General features: G+C 40.1%; 1 protein-coding gene and 1 long non-coding RNA gene across 4 annotated transcripts in view; one reads left to right on the plus strand and one right to left on the minus strand.

Annotated features, from left to right (window-relative positions):
* Window positions 1–905: 905 nt before the first annotated feature.
* LOC141424749 (uncharacterized) lies at window positions 906–3,866 on the minus strand. Its single transcript, XR_012449631.1, has 2 exons — window positions 3,572–3,866; window positions 906–1,115 (listed from the first exon to the last, which is right to left on the minus strand). It is a non-coding gene; the product is annotated as an uncharacterized lncRNA (long non-coding RNA).
* Window positions 3,867–3,907: 41 nt separating this feature from the next.
* Window positions 3,908–21,614, plus strand: part of Rngtt (RNA guanylyltransferase and 5'-phosphatase) — a 315,951-nt gene continuing 298,244 nt past the window's right edge. For all 3 annotated transcript variants that reach the window (XM_074078340.1, XM_074078333.1, XM_074078336.1), the window contains exons 1-4: window positions 3,908–4,208; window positions 14,525–14,634; window positions 20,857–20,960; window positions 21,047–21,135. In XM_074078340.1, the coding sequence (XP_073934441.1) occupies window positions 4,145–4,208; window positions 14,525–14,634; window positions 20,857–20,960; window positions 21,047–21,135 (367 nt within the window). In that variant the 5' untranslated portion in view covers window positions 3,908–4,144. The remainder of the gene's footprint in view (window positions 4,209–14,524; window positions 14,635–20,856; window positions 20,961–21,046; window positions 21,136–21,614) is intronic.

The following is a 21,614-nucleotide window of genomic DNA, read 5'->3' on the forward strand; positions in this document are numbered from 1 at the left end:
TGCAGCCATGAAGAAGAACAAAATGTTATCATTCGCTGGTAAATGGATGGAATTGGAGAACATCATTCTGAGTGAGGTTAGCCTGGCTCAAAAGACCAAAAATCGTATGTTCTCCCTCATATGTGGACATTAGATCAAGGGCAAACACAACAAGGGGATTGGACTATGAGCACATGATAAAAGCGAGAGCACACAAGGGAGGGGTGAGGATAGGTAAGACACCTAAAAAACTAGCTAGCATTTGTTGCCCTTAACGCAGAGAAACTAAAGCAGATACCTTAAAGCAACTGAGGCCAATAGGAAAAGGGGAACAGGTACTAGAGAAAAGGTTAGATCAAAAAGAATTAACCTAGAAGGTAACACCCACGCACAGGAAATCAATGTGAGTCAATGCCCTGTATAGCTATCCTTATCTCAACCAGCAAAACCCCTTGTTCCTTCCTATTATGGCTTATACTCTCTCTACAACAAAATTAGAGATAAGGGCAAAATAGTTTCTGCTGGGTATTGAGGCGGGGGAGCGGGAGGGGGTGGAGTAGGTGGTAAGGGAGGGGGTGGGGGAAGGGGGGAGAAATGAACCAAGCCTTGTATGCACATATGAATAATAAAAGAAAAATGAAAAAAAAAAAAAAGACATTGAGACATAACAAAATGCAGAACTGGGTGCCCAGCTCATGCCTGTAATCCTAGCTACTCAGGTGACAAAGATCAGCAGGATCACAGTTTGTAGCCAGTGCAGGCAAATAGTTGTGAGACCCTATCTTGAAAATACTTAGCCCGACAAAGGGCTAGTGGAGTGGCTGAAGTGACAGAGTGCCTCCTTTGCAAGCATGAGGCCCTGAGTTCTAATCTCACTATCACCACCCCCGCCCGCCAAAAAAAAATTCAAGGATGGACACAGGAGAGACTTAAGTGGGACCAGGTTTATTTTATTTTCATGTTATCTTTGGTTGGATGGGGGTTTGAACTCACGGCTTCATGCTTGCAAAGCAGGCACTCTACTCCTTGATCCACACTCCAGTCCATTTTACTCTGGTTACTTTGGAGATGGGGTCTCAAGAACTGCTTGCTCAGGCTGGCAGCTGTAATCCTCTTGGTATCAGCCTCCCAAATAGCTAGAATACAGGTGTGGGCCACTGGTGAGCAGGTTTATTAATGCAAAGCAAAGCAAAAGTGCACCCCCCCACCCCCGAAGGGAGGATGGACAGGTTCAAGAAAGAGTGTGTCATGGAGGTCCCAAGCCCTGAAGCTTTTGTTGGGTTCTGTGGACATGGGGGGTTGGTCAGACCTGGACAAATGGGTTAGGTGTCATTAACTTCTGGAGACTGGGTTATATGTCATCAACTCCTACATGTTGGGCAGGGGAGTTCTTGGCCTTGGATGATCAGAACTGTCATGATGACCTTGGCTGTCATTTTCCACTGGTTGCAGAGGCTGGCGGTCAGTTAGACCTCACTGCATATCATAAGCCATTCTGTTAACATCAGCTGTCCAGGATGTGATTTTTTTTTTTTGGTACTGGGGTTTGAACTCACAGCCTTCACCTTGAGCCATTCCACCAGCCTTTTTCTGTGATTTTTTTTTTTTTTTTTTCCCGAGATAGGGTCTCTCAAACAATTTGCCTGGGCTGGCTTCAAACCACGATCCTCCATATCTCTGCTTCCTGAGTAGCTAGGTGAGCCACCTGCACCCGGCCAGGATGTGATTCTTTATCAATGCTCAAGCCATTATTCTCAGTCATCAGGTTTCTTAACTACCTGCCTAACTCCATCTACTGACCGTGGGGCAGTATATATAGGAGGTAGAGATGTGGGTTACCAGTAGAGAAAGGGAGCAGATGGCACCAGCTTAGTCCACGCCAGCCAGGGAAGATGAAGATTAGTCAACAAAGCTAACATCCCTCTCTGACACCTTTGACTTTTGGAAGGCCAGGTGGTAGCATCTTTTCACACACCCTAGAGAAACAGCTGTGAGGATAAACAGCCCTTAATCAGCCATTCATGGAGATGCTCGGAGCAGGAGACAGAATCCACAGCAAGCCATTTGCATTCTTTCTTGCAGAAGAGGCACATTTCTGCAAGAACCTTTAAAAGTTCATGCAGGGAGGCACAAACATCATTGAGGGAAAAATTGGGAATGAAATCTGTGAACCCAGAAAAATCCTCTCCACAAACTTAGAAAAGAAAGAAAAGCATTTTATTACTGAATAAAAGTAAAGCAGACAGTGATGCACCTCACAGGTAATCTGCTAATAAGACTGCAAAGGTCTCACTCTTATACAGCCAAGTACATACTATCCATTACATATGTGTTCTCAAGATAAACATAACTTGTCCTCATGTAAGAAGACTTGGCATTGTTTCATAGTTCATTCTAGCTTCACTTGGCAATTGGAATGGCCTCCTGGGTTAATTACCATTATCTGAATGGGGGACTGCCATTATCTAAGGGAAGACCTTTTTCCTATCTCAAAGCAGTTCTACAGCCTGGAACAAAGCCCTTGAGGATTAAACTCCCAGAAAGATAGCAGCACTATCTTCCTTGATGTATATATTTTAAAGAGATGGTTTGTAACACTGGCAAGAGGCTTACTTAGCTTTTAAAAGATTTATATACATATCAAAGTGAAGAGGATGGATTTATGTTTTCTCAAAGAAAATGCTCTAAGAAAAGGGAAGGGTGGGGGAATGCTCCTTTTGCCATCAGAAGGTTCAATCTTATTTTTATTCACTTCCTCTTTCTTATGGGTAAAATGGATGTTTGATATACAAATTTACCCATGAAGAAAATATACAGCCGACAAAGATCTCTCTCTCTCTCAGTACTGGGGTTCGAACTCAGGGCCTCTTGTTTCTAGGCAGGTGCTCTATTACTGGAGTCTCGCCCCCAGCCCTTTTTTCTTTAGATATTTTTGGGTTAGGGTTCAGTGTTTTTCCTCAGGCAGGCTTGTGGACCTCTATCCTCCCGCATAGCTGGGACTAAAGAAGTGCACCACCTCGGCAGGCCTTGCTTTCTCTATTTACCGGAGAATCCTGAGCTGCCCAGAATGGACCCCACTAACAATTTGAAAATATGTTCCCTGCAGCCTCATACTCTTGCAGTTCCAATACAGCATTGGTGCCTACTGTTACATTACAATTCTCCACCATCCATCTATTTAATACTTTCGCTAATTTAGGCTGGTAACTAAAGAAAGTTGCTTCCAAGCACCTCTGCCTTACTTATAGGGAAAATGAAAGGCACTATTTATTTGGCAGGCAAAGTACACTGCTTTGTAGCGCTTTACACTGGGCCATTCCTACCTCTGCAAATTATACCCATACCTTCTGAGACTCCCAAATATGCTTTGAAACTGCGCTCCAGAAATGACAAGACTCAAACTGTTTTAAAATTAATTTCAGACGCGTCATAGATCCTCAGCAATGTTTCCCCACCCCCCAAAAAAAGAAATCCTACATTTCTGGTACTCCAATCTCTCGTCCTTAGAATTTCGCTAAAACTCGTTTCCCTGGTCCACGTTAGGGTGAACTTTCCCCAAATGCCAAATCGAACCCAGATACAGCCGGCTCACCAAACTTGAGCTGTGATTAGCGGATATGCTTTTATGAAAGCAGGGGCCAATCTATGGTAGAAAAGACGCTTGGCTTCCTTCTATTTTGGGGTGTTCTCCGGGTCACGTAGATAGAAGAAAACAAAAGTCATCGCCGTCCGGTACGAGAGCAATTGCACAAGCAAAGGCGATTGCGCAAAGGCAAACTAGTAAAGCAGCGGGATCTCCACCAGGCGGGGCGGGGCGGGACTACGGCAGATTGCCCCGCCCACTCAGGGTAGTTTTTAACTCCTGGCGCTCCCTCCCGCCTGGCTTCCTTTTCTTCCCCTCTGACCTCGGAAAGAAAGGGGCGGGGCTTCAGGAGCGGAAGTCGCGGTGCATTGTGGGCTCGCCTAGAGCTGTATGGTTCAGCCTGAATGAAAGTGGCGCGCCGCCTCTGACGTTACTCCGATAGGAGCGGGTGGCATTCGGATCCCTTTCGGGATTCGAGTGCTTCGGTCCTCCGGTGCGGACTGGACCGGACAGCGAGGGGACAGCGGCAGCTGCACACCACGGGCGTTGGCGAAAGGGGGCGGCTCTGCGCAGCACCAAGACATGGCTCACAACAAGATTCCGCCGCGGTGGCTGAATTGTCCGCGTCGCGGCCAGCCGGTGGCAGGTAACTTGGGAGCGGGCTGTTCGAGTCCCTTCACTCCGCGGGCCCGGAGACCGAAGAACGCAGCTTTCCGTGCCGGTTAGCGGCATTTCAGGACCGGGTAGTGCGCTGTCGGAGGAGGCTCGGTGGACGGTTGTTTGGATACGGGCGGGAGGGAGCGGATGGGGACACTTTGAAACTGTTCCTGTAAGGCTGAATATCGAGACGGTACGGTATCGGGACGGTAAGCAGACTGTGGAGGGGCGGAAGACCCAGAAATACGATGGCAGACACTTCAAAGCGTAGTCCGAAGTTTGTAGATATTTTAGTGCTCAACTTTCCTCTTGGAAGGACAGGAGAGCCGTGTCGGTTTTGAATGGACGAAAGCTAAGGGGAGGAGAGGGACCGTTCCCAGAGGCGAGATGGGTCCATACCGAGGCTGGGTGGGAATGGGGTGGATTTTTTTTTTTTTTGGCTTTTCAAATGATTTTTGTGGGGTTGGCATATTTATAGAGTTTAACACGCAATAAACTTCATCAAAGTGTAGTTTGGTAAATTTTGACTACACACACACATTCTAGGAAACATGCATAAAACTATCACCCTTGTTAAACCCAAACTCCCGAGTGTTCTGCAATAAAAGAGTATTCCGTTTTTTATGTTTTTCGAGACGAGTTCACTACGTAGCCCAGGCTGGCCTGGAGCTCTCATCCTCCTGCCTCAGTCTCCTGAGTACTGGGATTACAGAGTTGCACCCCCGCATCCAGTTTAAAAGAGTTTATTGAGATAAGATACTAGCCTCCAAAAGAACCAGGTCTGGACAGGCCTCTGCAGTTGCCAGCAGTAAGGCTAGATAGCAGTTGGTGTGGGTGGACCTAAGTAATCGAGCATTTTTTATAATAAAATTTGAGGGAGGAATACGTGAATTGTTTACATTGAATTTGCCTGGGCTGTAGATAAGCAGCGCTGAATAACACAAAGCCGGGAAAGTTTTAGGTTAGGAGGACAGTCTACAAGGATTGGGGCCAGTGCCGGTGGCTCAAACCTGTAATCCTGGCTCCTCAGGAAGGAGAGACCAGGAGGATCACAGTTCGAAGTCAGCCCAGAGAAATCGTTCGCCTGACCTTATCGCGAAAAAACACATCACACAAAAAGGCTTGGTGGAGTAGATCAAAGTGTAGGCACCAAGTTCAAGCCCCAGTAACGCCAAAAAAAAGAAAAAAAGAAAAAAGTATTGGTTACTTCTGGATTGATTGAGTTTAACTGCAGACCGTTCCAGCAACCTGGGTGAAGATTTCAATATACATTTAGAAACGTGGAACAGTTTTTTGCTGTTTGTTGGGCTGCAGTGGTTAACTTCCAGTGTCTTGTCTTGCATCTTCTGGCCCTTGTAATTACATTTAGGACATCTCAGAATTTTCCTTTTGTCGTCCCTCGAAGTGTTCTGCTACCTTTTGATAATGCCTTCCTCCACAGCAACCATTGATCTCCTCTGTGTCTGTTTGCATTTGCTAGAATTTTTTGAATAAATGGAAATGTACTCTGTGGAGATTGTTTGTTTGACTTTTTGTGCTCAGTAAAAAGACTCATCTAGATTTTTGAATCTATCAGTAGTTCATTCCTTCCTAATTGCTCAGGAGTATTTCCATAGTTATGAACACCCCACGATTTGTTTACTCACTTATCTGTTGACAGTCATTTGTATTGTTTTGATTATTACAAATCTTGTGAATATTTATGTACAGTTTTTGTATGACATGCTTTCACTTGTCTGGTGTAGATGTAGGAGAGGAGTGACTATTATAAGGTAGATGCATATTTACCTTTTTAAGAAACTGCTAGCCACTTTTCCAGAGTGGTAGCATTTCACATTTCACTATCAATGTATGAGAGTTCCATTTGCTCCACTCCTCTCCAACATTTGATACAGTGTTTTTAATTTCAACAATTGTAATAGAGGTGTAGTAGTACCTTATTGTGGTTTCATGTTGACTCTGTTTTCATTTGCTCCTTGGCTAGCCTTATATCATCTTTTGTGAAGTGTCCAAATCCTTTGCTGATTTTAATTTTTTTAGTAATATGAGGCTTTAAACTCAAGGCCTTGTGCTTGCCAGGCAGGTGCTCTACCATTTGAGACATGACCTCAGCCTGCCTTTGCTGATGTTTTTTATTTTTTAACTTTTTAAATAGAAAACCTTTATTTGTTTATGTTGGTGGGACTGGGTTTGAACTTAGGGCTTTGCGCTTGCAAAGAAGGCACATCCCCATTCCATTTTGCTGTGGTTATTTTGGAGATGATGTTTCCACTATTTCCCTGGGCTGGCCTTGAATGAACCTTGATCATCCCAATCTCAGCCTCCCAAGTAGCTAGGATTATAGGCATAAGCCACCAGCACCTGGCTCCTTTGCTGATTTATTTTATTATTGTTGTATTGGGAGTACATTGTGACATTCATAAAAGTGCTCATAATATATCTTAGTTAAATTCACCTCCTCCATCTTTCTCTTTTATCCCCGTCCCCCATTCTTAGAATAGTTCCAGCAGGTCTCATTTTTCCATTTTCATACATGAGTGCACAATACTTCCACCATATTTGTCCTCCTGCATCCTTTCTTTGTAGTCTCCTGCCCCGGCCCCACTGATACCAACCCTGAGACAGGACCTGTTTTATCTTCCTGTTCTTCATTTTTGTTAAAAAAATTTTACATTTTTGTTTGTTTAAGGTGGCTATGTAGGGAGTATCATTATGGCATTTCCATGTATATATGTATTATATTCTGAATTGGTTCATCCCTTCCATTTTTCTCCTTTCTACCTTAGTCCCCTTGTGATAATTTCAATAGATTTAAATTTTCTGTATTCATTCTTTATAGAAAGTATACCAACCATATTCTCCTCCTTTATTGCCTTCTTTTACTTTCTTGATTTTTAAACGGAGTTTGAACTCAGGGCTTCGTGCATGCAAGCAGGCATTCTATCACTTGAGCCACACCTCCAGGCCAAAATGTCTTTTTTTGGTGGCACTGGGATTTGACCTCAGGGCCTCACATTTGCTAGGCAAGCGCTCTACCACTTGAACCACTCCATCAGCCCTACTTTGCTGATTTTTTGAGTATGTTTTATTGAATTATTATAGTTCCTTATACATTGTAAACACAAGTCCTTTGTTGAATGTATCCTTTTGCAAACCTTCTGTGGCTTGCGTTTTCATTTTCTTACAGTTTTATTTGAAGTGTGAAGGATTTTAATTTTAATTAACTTCAACTTAGTGTTTTTTCTAGCAGGTCATTTTGAAACAAAAATTAGAAGGTTTATAGTAAGCTATGAGTAGTTAGTAATTATGTAATTACGTATTTACAATATTGTGTAGTTATTTAAAATTGTCAGAAGAAGAGATCCTATGGTTACTTTTTTATACAGGCTTTCTGATTCTTCTAGTGTGTCATCTTTTTTGCACATTTTATATAAAATCCTTAGTTGATAAAGCCTTTAAAAACAATGGATAAAAATGATATTACAAGATAATTTAAAGCCAGGTGTGGTGGTACACACCTGTACTCCTAGTGCTCAGAAGACTGAGGCAGGAGGATTGCCTGTTTGATGTTAGCCTGGGCTACATGGTGAGAGACCCTGTGTCAAAAAGAAAAAAGCAAACAAAAATCACAACATAACTCCCCTCCAAACAACAACAAAAACAAAAAATCAAAGATTTTTAAGCAAGTCTTAGTGTGAGGGAATCTAAGAAAATGAAATGATTTTCTTTATATTCTAAACCCCTCCTCCCCAATCTCTGGCTCTCTTTTCTTGAACCCACCATCCCCTGCCTCAGCTTCTCAAGTAGCTGGGATGATGGGCATGTGCCAGCCTGTCTGGCTCACAATCCCATTTTCTATATTTTACATTTTCCTGTTTTTTTTTCTGATTATAAAAGTAATCATGCTTGCTACATAATTTTTTATATTTCATATTGGCTGCTCAAGTTTTTTCCATTGTGAATATTAGGAAGCATCTTAGTACTACATGTTTATAATTTTCCTGAACTGTAAAGAAGATGGTGTTCTATGCATGATCTGTTTCCCTGTAAGATCACCTTCCGTAATTAGACCAGACTTCCATTGAGAGAGAGCTCTTGGAAGATACGGCTAAATAAACTTCATTTCTAAACAGTTCTTGATTTTCACCTTCCAAGTGATGGATTTCAGGTGAAACTTTAGTAGAAACTAAACAAATTTGTGATTTCTTTCTCTCTTCTTTGTCTACCACTTGAGCCACTCCACCAGCCCTGAAGACATTTTACTTAGTATGTACTTGAATGTCTGCTTATTCCTTGAGGTTAGGGAGATGGTTAAAATATAATACTTCACATTAAAAAGTACATGGGCTGGGGCTGATGATACTGTCCAGTGGTACAGCACTTGCCTAGCATGTGTGAGGCCCTGGGTTTGACCCCCAGCACTGTGTTTGTGGGAAAGACACACAGTCCAGTGGGAGTAGCAAACCTGACCATATTGTAGAACATGATGGTATGGGACAGACAGTAAACCTAATTCTTTGCTTGAGGGTTGGGGAAGAAGAGCTGGGAAGGAAGGAGATCAAGAAATTTAAAAGAGGTGACAGGTACTGCTACATTATCTTTAGGAAATAGAAGTTTTTTGATATACATATATATATTTTTTGATATATATATATATATTTTAGGGGTCAAACTCAGAGCCTCACACAGGTACTGTACCACTTGAGCTACTCTACCAGTAACCTTCCTCCCCCTTTTTAAGGATAGAATGATGATGGTGAAGATCTTGGACTGAAAAAGTATCTTTCTAGAGGATATTTATTAGTGAGAGTAAGAACTCGGAGAGGAGGAGCCAGGCTACTTTACTATAGAGTGTGATAAGGAATTTTATTTATTTTATTTATTTTTTGTGGTATTGGGGTTTGAACTTGAGGGTTTTGTGCTAACTAGGCAGGCACTCTACTCCTTGAACCATTCCTGTCCTCCAGCCCAGAATTTTAATATTTATATACTTTTTTCTTTTGTGGTGCTAGGGATTGTATCCAGGGCCTCGTATGTGCGAGGCAAGCACTCTCCCAACATCCCACATCTCCAGTCCTTACTTACATACTTGTAATGTGCACTGGCAAGCTTTGCAGTTTTTTTACGCATTGAGAAGAGATGATTTGATGTCAGTTTAAAAAAAATGACTTTTTGTGTTTAAAGAATTGAATGAGATAAGAGTAAACCATTAGGAAATAGTTGTGGTAGTCTAGATGAAACACTGGTGATGGTACAGAAGTGGGAGATGAAGAGTAGAAAGTTGATTTGAGAGCAAATGAAAAGGGCAAGAGGACAGAATTTGGTGTTGGATTCAGAATGAAGGCAAGAGAGTCAAAATCGACTCCTACATTTCTGGTTTCTGCAGTGGCATGGTTGGTAGATTAGGGTTTATTGCAAGATGGTTTTAAGATCCTAGTTGCTCAAGTTCAGATGTTAAATGAACAGTGTGATACATGGTTTGGAATTTTAGAGTTTGAGATGTACATTTGAGAATCATCAGCATAAAGGCAGTTTTTGAAGACATGCTAGTGGATCACTCAGTATTTAAGTAGTGCTAGTTTTTCTAACAAACAGCCTCTCAAATTCAGGAGTTTCAGTCAACATATGTTTACCTCTTGCTCATGTCACAATGCACACTGTGTCAGGCAGCTTTCCTGGGCAACTCTTTCCATCTTGGGATGTTGTTCTCAGGAGAACATGTGGCCTCTAAGGTTGCCATGGAAGAGGAAGAGTAGGAGTGGGTAATGTCTTAAAGGTGTTTTATGGTCAACCTTGTTAGTGTTGTAGCTCACATGGCCCTCACCCAACTACAAGTGAAGCTGAAAAATATAGTCCTTTGAGGTGCCCCAGAAGAAGAAGAAAAATGAAATTTGGTAAACAGCTTATTTCTATTATAGTCGTGGAGACCTTTCAGTTGAAGAATGCAGAAAGAGTAAAGAATCCATAGAAACTTGGCATTTAGAAGTTGAGTAGAGAATAAAAGGATAAAAGACGGAGCACAGGTATTGAGGAATAGCTAGAAAGTGTTAGGTGGGTGGTGACACTAAAGGAGTCTGGTATCATAGAAGTCAAGAAAGTTTTTAAAGAAAAAAGGAAGGAGCTGTCAGATACATGCAATGCTGCTGAGATGTTAAGATACTAGACGTTGGGGAGGGGGGGAAGGCGGCCCAAACAATGTATACACATGAGTAAATGTAAAAACAAACAAACAAACAAAAAGATACTAGATGTTGTCAGTGGCAATATGGGGTCAGAAGCCAGATTGGAGTAGGTTGAAGTTACTTTATTGTAAATGTCTTAGGGAGTTGTAATGGATTGCTGAGAGATAAAGCTGGCTGGCCATGAGACCTGCCTAGGAGTTTTATTCCCTTCTTTGGAATGGGGATATCATGGCCAGAAGCTTCATTGGCCCTAGAAGGAGTGATGAGAAGTGACTTGAGAGCAGCCACCTGATTTGAAGAAGAGACTGGGGTTGGAACTAGGAAGATGTAGGCTAACCTTCATTGACTTCACTTTCCTTCATTGATTATAGATTAACTGCAAAGGTGAGGGAAATTTCTTCTTGATGGTATTATTGTATAGCAGTTACGTGCATGGACCCTTGATCCATAGCTCTGTTCAAACACTGTTTTGTTACTCTAAAAGCAAACATTGTGGTCTCTTACCTGATTTGCCTAGCTTTTATGAAGGCAGTTTGGTACAAATAGCTTAGCTGTTCAACTTAGTGGGGATGATGACCTGTCCATCACTAGAAGATCTTACTCAGCCATCATCTTGTTCTCACCTGAATTACTAGTCTACCATGTACTAGCAGTGTGACATCTGGCAGGTTACTTAATCTCCCTTGCTTTGTTTTCCTCATCTAAAATGGGAGTAATAACAGTACTTCTCTGGAATAAATGAATTATGTAATTTTTTTTGATGGTACTGGAGTTTGAACTCACCTATATATTTCAGCTATATGAAATATTTTAAATGGTGTGTTGTGTGTGATAAACAAAATTAAGCTTATTGTTATGACTTCTGTTTCTTTTCAGTGTAGTATAATGTAAAGTCAGTTGATGATGGTGGGGAAACTTAGTGTGTTTTAGGAATGAGGAAGTTATTTATCATGGAGAACAGTGACATGTGGTAGGATTGCCTTTGGGATTGGTGATTATGATCTGTCCTGTCACTCATCTTTTGTGTTTGTGAGATTTTCACTGAAGAAGTCAGTGATAGGTTAACTGAAGTCTAGGTTTTTCTTAGGTGAATTTGAATGAGTAATGGGGTCAGAGCAAAGAGGAGATTAAGGGTATTTATAGGGGACTTGATGATGATCAGGTGTGGACTCTGACTTGGATAAGAAGGAAAGTGAACTCTGAAGGAGCTGATGGGAGCAAGGTTTGACCTATGAGACAACAGTGAGAAGGAAAGAGGTCCAAGGCGGTGGCATCTTCTTACATATCATGTTTTTTACATAGTTATTAGGTTTATGGTTTATCTTTCCCTAAGAGAATGCCAGTGCTGTGAGGGCAGGTATTTTTTTCCTGTTTTTCTTTTCACTGATGTATTTCCTGCACTTAGAGCAATGCTGAATATATAGTAGGCACTCAATATCTGTTAAACGACATACAATAATCTGGGTGAGGTGGGGAGAAATGGTCAGATTCTGGACATTTTTTGAAGGTAGATCTGACATAATTTTCGGATGGGTTGAATGTGGGATGTGAGAGGAGAAAAGTCAAGCATAACCCCACAGGTTTTGATTTGCGCTACTAACAGAATGATGTTATTATTTGCTGAGATGGCAAAGACCATGAGAGGAACAGGGTTTAGAATTTGAATAGTGAGAGATCAGGGTTAATTATCAAATCAGAGGGTCTGTTAAACAGAGACTTAAGTCAGGTAGCAGTTTGATACCTGGTTTTAGAGTTAAAGGGAGAGGTTTAGACTGGAGATAAAAATTTGTCATTAGCACATTGATGGATTTTAAATAGTTCATGAGACCCTATCTTGAAAAAACTCAACACAAAACAGGGCTGTCAGAGTGGCTCAAGTGGTAGAGGGCCTGCCTAGCAAGCATGAGGCCCTGAATTCAAAACCCCAGTGCTACCAGGAAAAAAAAAAAAAAAAGCTTTGAGACTAGATGAGACATTAAGGAAGTGAATGCAGTTAGAAGAGAGGTCTAAGGACTGAGTCCTAAGACATAACCTGGAGGGATCAGAGATAAGGAAGAGACAGTGGAAAAGACTGAGGAAAGGCCAGAGATAGAAGGAAAACCAAGAGGATGTAGTCTTGTGAAAGCCAGCTGGAGAAGTGATTCAAGAACTCTCTCTTTAATCAAATACTGATCATTTGTTTCATATATTGCTGAGAACAATATATGTTGTTAAAAGGTGTTAGTCACTTTTCTGTCACTGTGGCAAAATACTGAGATAATCAACTTATAAGGAGGTTGGATCCATTGCTTTGGGCCTGTGGTGAGTCAGAACATCATGGCAGGGAACACATGATGGTGCAGAGTTGTTCTGTTCATGGTGTTCAGGGAGCAAAGAGAAAGACAGAGGAAGGGGCTGGGACAAAAACACCGTTTAAATAGACCTGAATGACCTACTTCCTCCAATTAGGCCCTACCTCCTACAGTTCTGCTACTGCAAATTTAGTGCATTAAATTTTGAATCTGTCATTCACAAGGTGAGAGTCCTCATGATCCAGACACCTCCCAAAGTCCCTACCTCTGAAAAGTGCAGTACTGGGGAATAAACCTTTAACATACAAACTTTTGTGGGATAGTTAAGATCCAAACCGTAACAAATAGGTATTTAAAAATTGATTCCACAAGGTGACTTCCCCTGTGCTCCTACTGTGATTCAGAAAAAAAGGTTAAAGTCACTTTTTCTGAAATTAGAATCACTGATAGTATAGTGACTCATAGTTCTTTGGAGAGTGATTTTGGTTACCATCCTACCAGCATATTAGCATGATCTTTATCTTGAGATGTAGGTAAGGTCCATAAGATGGAGAAACTTCCAGCCTCATATTGAAAAGCATATAATCAGGAATTTTAAATAACCAATTTAAGCTGGCCTTGGTGGGGCACACTTGTAATCTCAGCACTCAAGAAACTGAGGCTGGAGGATCTGAGATCGAGGGTAACTTGGGCTACATTTTAAAATCCTGTGTATCTTTTTCTTTTTAGTTTTCATCTCATTCCATTGTTATCAGTGGTGTATTAACTTAGCCTGAGCATAGTAAATAAAATTGGCTGGGTGGGACAAGCACCTAGAAATCTTTGCTAAACACTTACTAATTTTTATTTGTTTATTTATTCATTTTTGAGACAGTATCTCACAATGTAGCCCAGGCTGACTTAAACTCACAATCCTGCTCTATCAGCTTCCTGAGTATTGGGAACACAGACACACCTATAGGTATTCACCACCATGCCTAGCTTCAAAATTTTTTGTAAAAAAATTTTTTGTAAAAATTTTATATTTTGTGAAAAAATATAATTTACTTAATTTTTTTCTCCCTGCCCTCCTCATTATCAATTTTCTAGTATCATTCAGAGTTTTAATTCAGTATAATTCAGAGTTTTTAAATACAGAATTTAGATTTTCAGCAGAAAAGGAAAAAAAATTTGGATTTTTTTTTTTTTTTTAATTTTTGAAGTACTGGGGCTTGAACTCAGGGCCTACACCTTGAGCCCTTTTTTTTTTTTTATTTTATTATTCATATGTGCATACAAGGCTTGGGTCATTTCTCCCCCTGCCCCCACCCCCTCCCTTGAGCCCTTTCTTGTGATAGTTTTTTCTTGAGATAGGGTCTTGTGAACTATTTCCCTGGTCTGACTTCAAACCTCCATCCTCCTCATCTCTGCCTCCTGGATAGCTAGAATTACAGGTGTGAGCCATTGGCACACAACTGAATTTGGATTCTTTATGGAAGTTCTATTCACTGGTATTTTTCCTTTGCTGTTATATTGCCAGTTTCTAGAATTTATTTTGTCCTTAAAAGTTCCAAGGTAGTATCTTTTAATAATATTGTTTAGATTGAGGGCACTTTATGAACACTTGTATTTACAGATTATTTTTTCCTTTAAGATATTTTAGGAAGGTGGGCTGGAGGTGTCTCTCAAGTGGTAGAATGCAAGTGCAAGGCCCTGAGTTTGAACCTCAGTATTGAAAGAAAAAAAAAAAATAGGTGTTTTAAGAATGTGATTTAGTTAGCTAATTATAGGATTTTAACTTCAAACCTTTTCTTTAAGTAATAAAAATTATTTCCCATCTTAATGTCATTTAGGAAGATTCTTACCTCTGAAGACAATGCTGGGACCAAGATATGATAGTCAAGTTGCTGAAGAAAATCGATTTCATCCTAGTATGCTCTCAAATTATCTAAAGAGTCTAAAGGTAAGAAGCAAAACTTTTTCTTTTGTGGTACTGGAGTTTGAACACTAGATTTGATGCTTGCTGGCAGGCACTTTACCACTTGAGACATTTTGCCAGCTCCTGCAAAACATTTTTTGCCATTAATTTATTTTATCTCTCTTTTGTGCTTCATGTAGCTTAAAAAAAAAAAAACAGAAAAAGAAAAAAACAACCCTCTTTTATTTTGAAATAGGTAATGGAGGAAGTTGCCAAAGTTGTAGTAGATAGAAGCCAGCCATGGTGTTACATGCTATAAACTCAGCACTTTGGAGGCAGGAGGATCCTGAGTTTGAGCCAGCTTGGCCTACATAGTGAAACCCTGTCGCAAAAAAAAAAAAATATAACTAGAATTGCATGAATCCTCATTTTATGTAGTTGTGTTATCAAAAAACAGGAAATTGACATTGGTTCAGTACTGTTAATTGGATTGAAGGTGTTTGAACTCAGGGCTTCACACTTGGAAAGCAGGCACTCTACTGCTTGAGGCACACCTCCAATCCATTTTGGCCTGGTTGTTTAGGAGATAACCAAAATACTACTACTTGCTTGGGCTGGCCTCAACTCCTGACCTCAGCCTCCCAAGTAGCTATGATTATAAGTGTGAGCCACCAGTACCTGGCAGGCATTAGTTTTCACATACATTTTGTGTGTGTATATGTGTGTATAGTTCTATACAGTTTGATCTCCTGTGCAAATTCCAGTGGTGGTTTCAGAACTGTTCAATCTCCACAGAATTCCTTCTTGCTACTCGTTATAAAAGTACCTAGTTATAGTTAGACTTTTCCCTCATCGCTATCCCAGTACACTGGTAGCTGCTAATCTGTTCTCCATTTTTGTAGTTTTTGTCACTTTGAGAATGTTGTGTTAAAGGAATACAATAGTATGTGACCTGTTGGGCTGTTTTTTTCCACTAAGCATAATCCCCTTGAGATCTGTCCAAGTTGTTGCATATATCAACAAAAAGTTTGTTCCTTTTATTTTAAATGTTAAATTGTATGAGCCAGGTGCCAGTGACCCTGGATTACAGGATTACACTTGTAATCCTAGCTACTTGGGAGGCTGAGCATGGGAGGATTGTGGAAAATAGTTTGTGAGACTCCCATCCCCAAAATAACCAGATCAGAATGGACTGAAGGTGTGGCCCAAGCCACGTGAGTGTCTGCTTTGCAAGTGCAAAGCCCTGAGTTCAAACCTTAGTCCCACCAAAAAAAAAAAACCCCAAATGAAAAAAAATAAAAAACAAAGCAAGAGAAATGGATATGCCAGAATTTATTTAACTGTTTTCCCATTGAAGGACATTTAGGTTGTTTCCATTTGTGAGATATTGTGAATAAAGCTGGTATGAGCACTTAAGTTTTTTTTTTTTTCTTTTTTCTTTGGTGATACTGGGGCTTGAACTCATGCTAGGTTAGCACTCTGTCACAGAACTACAAACCCAGCCTTTGCTTTTTTGAGACACAGAGTCTTGCTATATAGCCCACCCTGGCCTCAAACTCACTATTCTTTCTGTCTCCATCTCCTGAGTGCTGGCATTACAGGCTTGTACCACCACACACAACTCATGTTGAGATTTGTATGTGAACGTAAGTGTTCATTTTTTCTGGGATAAGTGCTCAAGAGTATGATTGCTGGGTTATATGGAAAATGCATGTTCAGTTTTACAGAACTACCAAGCTATTTTCTAGAGTGATATTCTATTTTGTATATCCATCAGGTAGCTTTTTTTTTTGGGAACAGGGTTTTGTTTTGTAGTCCATGTTGTTCTCCAGTTTTTAATCCTCCTGCCTTAGCCTCCTGAGTGCTGGGATTACAGGAGTGAACCCTCATGCCTAGTCATCAAGTAGCTTTTTAAGAGTAAATGAAATGTGTTTTTTCATACTATTCTGTCATAGTACCAATTTTATTACTTTCCTAGGGCTGCCTTGCAAATTACACAAATTGGGTGGCTTAAAACAACAGATGTTTATTCTCTCACAAGTTTGGAGGCCATAACTTTGAAATCAAAGTGTTGGCAAGGTTTATTCTTTCTGGAGGTTTGGAGGGGAATCTTTTCCATTCGCTTCTCCTAGTTTATGACAATTACCTACAGTCTTTGGTGTTTTTGCAGCTCCATTATTCTAGGCAAGTACTCTACCACTGAGCTACATCTCTAACCCTTATAACTCCATGATTCTAAGCTCTGCCTCCATGGTCATGTGGTATTCTCCCTGTGTGTCTCTGTGAGATGTTCATGTTTCCCTCTTATAATAAGGATACCAGTTGTTTGATTAGAGTCAGTCTAATCCAGTATGATTTCATCTTAACTTGGTTATTTCTGCAAATACCCTGATGATCCTATTTCCAAATAAGGTCACATTCACATTTCACAGGTACTGTGAGTTAGGACTGGAACACATTTTTTTTTTTTTTTTTGGTGGTACTGGGGTTTGAACTCGGGTCTTCGCACTTTAAAGCAGCCACTTTTTTTTCTTTTTGAGACAGGGTCTTGCTCTGTAGTCCTGGTTGGCCTTGAACTCAAGACCCAACTGCTTCAGGCTTCCAAGTGAGGGGATTGTGGGCATGAACCACTGTATGCACCACCATATTTGGCACATCTTTTTACAGGAAATAATTTAGCCCACCCCAATCTTTGTTACTGTTTTATTTTATACTCTTGGTAGCCTTATTACTATATATTATATTAGTGTCTGTTATGTGCAAGTCTCTTGTGTGATAGAAAAATAGTCACTTAGATTTTGAAAACCTGTTATTCATTTCTTTTGTCAAGGTAGTTCTGCATTGTTTGCTTATATCTTTTGTTTTAGCTTACTTATGAAATTTTCACTTTCACTATCAATAATTACAGTGAAAATCTCAGCTAACATTTATAGAGTGTTAAATATTTAGTTATTTTTTGCATAGGGTTTTGCATTTTTGCCTGGGCCAACTTGGACTGCAATCCTTCTATTTATACTTTCCATGTACATGGGATGACAAGCATGTACCGCCACACCCAGCTAGTGGTTGCTAACTTTTTGCCCAGGTTGACCTTGAACCCTGATTCTCCTAATCTCCCAAATACCTTGCATTACAGATGTGAACCACTGTAGAGCCCAGTTTAGTTTCTTCATCTTAAAAAAAAAATTAATACATGTGAAGTATATAGAATAGTGATTTGCACATAGTAAGGGCTTTTCAAGTTGTAGTTCTTACCACTCTGGGGAACATAACTGTTATTTTCCTTACCTCATGAATTGGGATTATCTATTATGAAAAATATGTATGTGTAATATGTGTGTATATATGTACACAGAGGCACATTCACATGAACATGTTATCCACACAAGCATTACACATTTCCATACATATACATTTATACATGCATGTATATATGGGTCTTGTGGAAGTTAGTTACACAATACAATTTCGGTTTCCTTGCCTAAAATGTTCCTATGTAATTAGAAAATTCAAATTTTCCTGCTTATTACCTACTTTTCACTGGTTTGTTTTTTGAATCTGGAGACAAAAAGTAGAATTTAATCCTAGCCTCCTGGGAAGCTGTATTACTATATCTAAATCTTTATGTCTAGCACAATACAGTCTTTGAGGAAAACAGTACAGCTAATGCCTGTGTGTACCTGAAGTCCAAATCACTTGGGAGGCAGAGGCAGGAGGATCAGCTAGCCTGGACAACATAGTGATGAGATCTTGTTTTTTCTTTTTCTTTGATTCTTTTCTTTATTTTTTCTCTTTCTCTCTCTGTCTCTCTTTCTTTTTTTAAGAAGCTGGGTGCTGGTGGCTCACACCTATAATCTTAGCTACTTGGGAGGTTGAGATCAGAGGATCGAGGTTGAGACCAGCCAGGGCACACAGTTTGCAAGACCTTACATACAAAATAACCACAAGAAAATGGACTGGCAGTGTGGCTAAAGTGGTAGAGTGCCTACTTTGCAAGTACAAAACCCTTCGTTCAGGTGCCAGTCTCACCAAAAAGAAGTCAGCAGAGCTGATTATGAGAGCTGGGAGTATACATTTTAGAAATATGCATTTCTGTTGTGTGAGAAATTAAACATTGTCATTTTCTCCATCACAATGGAGTCTAATTGTATAGATTAGTCTTTTTATTTATTTATTTTTTTAGGGGGACTGTAGTTTGAACTCAGGGCTTTGAGCTTACACAGCAAGTCCTCTACCACTTGAGTCATATCTCCAAGTCCATTTTGCTCCAGTTATTTTAGAGACAGGGTCTTGGTATCTATTTGCCCAGGCTGGCATCAAACTGTGGTCTTCTCATCTCAGCCTCTCAAGTAGCTAGGATTACAGACATGACCTACTGGTGCCTGGCTACCAGTCTTTTTCAGACCACTCTAAAAGGAGGTATTCAAAAACGGAGAAAAATAATGATTTGATTTAAGAAGTGCAGATTGTTTCTCTTGCCATTCTTTCCAGAGAGTGTGTGCATCAGAATGTGGTGAAAGATAGGTGAATTAGCCATTCCTTTGTTTGGGCTAAGTTTGGGCGTGCATTTCTTCGTGAGACTCTCTTGCCAGGCTGAATGTGATTCTAGTTTTCAAAGAATTTTCATACCATATGGCCCCTCAACACAAGCCAACTCGTTAGTGCTCAACAGAAGAAATACAATTTTTGTTCCAGCCCAGGAATAGAGAGATGGGATTAAATTTCTGATGAGATGCACAGTATGGTCATGTGTGCTGTTCTGTATTAGTTGCTGAAGGGATTTACAAAGGAATTTTGACTATTTTTTTTTACTTTGTATAGTGCTTGTATAGATGAGACATAAGTTTACTGCTTTAGGATGAATCTTACATATAGGAAATGTATTATCATAGGTTTTTTTTTTTTTTTGAGGTATTTTTTCTAAATACTGCCATTCCTGGGTCTGTTTATCTTTATCTTGTTCCCACATAACTTCTGTGGTGCTCTTAATTCCTTTTGGCAGAGCATAGACTTTTCTTAATGACTGTGTAGATTTTATATGCCTCCCATTTTTAACTGATGTTTAGGTTTTTAAAGTTTTTTTAAACCATCACCTTTTTTTTGGTGGGACTAGGGTTTGAACTCAGGGCTTCGCACTTGCAAAGTAGGCACTCTACCACTTGAGCATACCTCCAGACTACTTTGCTCTGGTTATTTTGGAGATGGAGTCTTTCAAAACTGCCAGGTCTGGCCTTGAACCTCAATCCTCCTGATCTTCAGACTCCCAGGTGGTTAGGATTACAGGTTTGAGCCACTGGTGCCTGCCTTACCTTTTTTTTTTTTATCCAGGAACTAAAGAGGAAAATTGCTTTCTTATACTTTTTTCATTTTTAACCTTGCTTCAGAGTAGTTTCAGAAAATAGAAGGGTTATTAATCAAATAGGAATGAGACTGCACACACACATTTATGGGATAAATGCTTATCTCATATTTTAGGGGTGGGATATAGTATGGTTTAGTCAATAGATAGGACAGAGTGATTGATGGTGGCTGCTTGGAGTGCTGGGGTGATGTGTACCTCCGAAGCTAGAATGGAGTGAGGCATATTTCACATGGGTGCTGTCCCTGCTTCAGGTTCTTGCCTAATGAATTGTGGGTGCAGTGTTGTTTTTTGAGGGTATTTTTGGGATTTTGAGAGTGTAGTCTTTTGCTTATGTTTCTGTTCCTTCATTTGTCTAGGGATTAGTTTATTTTACTAAATGCCTGCTAAATTCTAGTGTTTTTTTTTTTTGGTGTGGTTCTGGGGTTTGAACGTAGGGTTTCGTGCTTGTGAGGCAAGTGCTCTGCTGCTTGAGCCACTCCTCCAGCCCCTTCTTTGGTTATTTTGGAGATAGGTCTCACTTTTTGCCTAGGCAGGCATGGACTGAGATTCTACTATTTTAAGCATCCTGTCTTTGCTGGGATGACAGGTGTGGACCCTATTCCCAGTTTTTTCTTTTTTTTTTCTGTTGAGATGGGCTCTCAAAAGTTTTTTGGCCTGGGCTGTCCTCAAACTGTGATCCTCCTGATCTCAGTTTCTCAAGTAGCTAGGATTCCAGGTGTAGGCCACTGGTACCTGGCAAGTTCTAGGGTCTTGAATAAGACTTGGGTAAGTGGCACTATTGATTGTTTAGTGGCAGAGGTCTTATAAAATCTCCCTCAGTGTGGATGGATGAACTGTGTATTGCATTTTGTTAGCTTGTTTTGGAACATACTCAGTTGCTAGTAAATCTTTTTTTTTTTTTTTAGGTTAAAATGAGCTTATTAGTGGATCTAACAAATACTTCAAGGTTCTATGACAGAAATGATATCGAGAAAGAAGGAATCAAATATATCAAACTTCAGTGTAAAGGGTAAGTTATGTATTAAGAAGCTTTAAATTGAATCCTTTCATTGAAATTTAGTCTCTTAAAAAATTTTTGTTTTTCCCTGTTACTAGACATGGTGAATGTCCTACAACCGAGAATACTGACACATTCATTCGGCTGTGTGAGAGGTTTAATGACAGAAACCCACCTGAACTGATAGGTATGTTTGACTTTACCATTGCTGAGTATTTTATTTTACATCTGAGTTTCTGTTCCCTTTTTTTAAAGTGGATTGATAGGTAAGTTTTATTTTTATTTTTTGATTTTCGAGACAGGGTTTCACTGTGTAGTGTAGGTTAGCCTTAAACTGGTGATCCTCCTGCCTGAACTTCCTGAGTGCTGGGATTATGGGCCTATGTCACCATGCCTGGCTTTTTCTTCGCTCTTTTAAATAATAACTAGTGTTTATTGAAGGAAGGGAATAACTTGTGAGTTATGTAATAAATGTGTATTTATAACTTTTATGTTTTTCAAGATAATGCCTTAATTGCTTCTCTTCAGGTATAATACTTAGGAAGACTCTGTCTTCAACACTATAAAGTAAGAATTTTACATTTTTATTTCTTCTTTTGCAGTACTGGGTCTTAAACTCAGGGCCTTCACCTTGAGCTACTCTACCAGCCTTTTTTCTTTGTGATG

The sequence above is a fragment of the Castor canadensis genome, chromosome 1 (genome assembly GCF_047511655.1).
Source record: "Castor canadensis chromosome 1, mCasCan1.hap1v2, whole genome shotgun sequence".
NCBI lineage: Eukaryota > Metazoa > Chordata > Mammalia > Rodentia > Castoridae > Castor > Castor canadensis.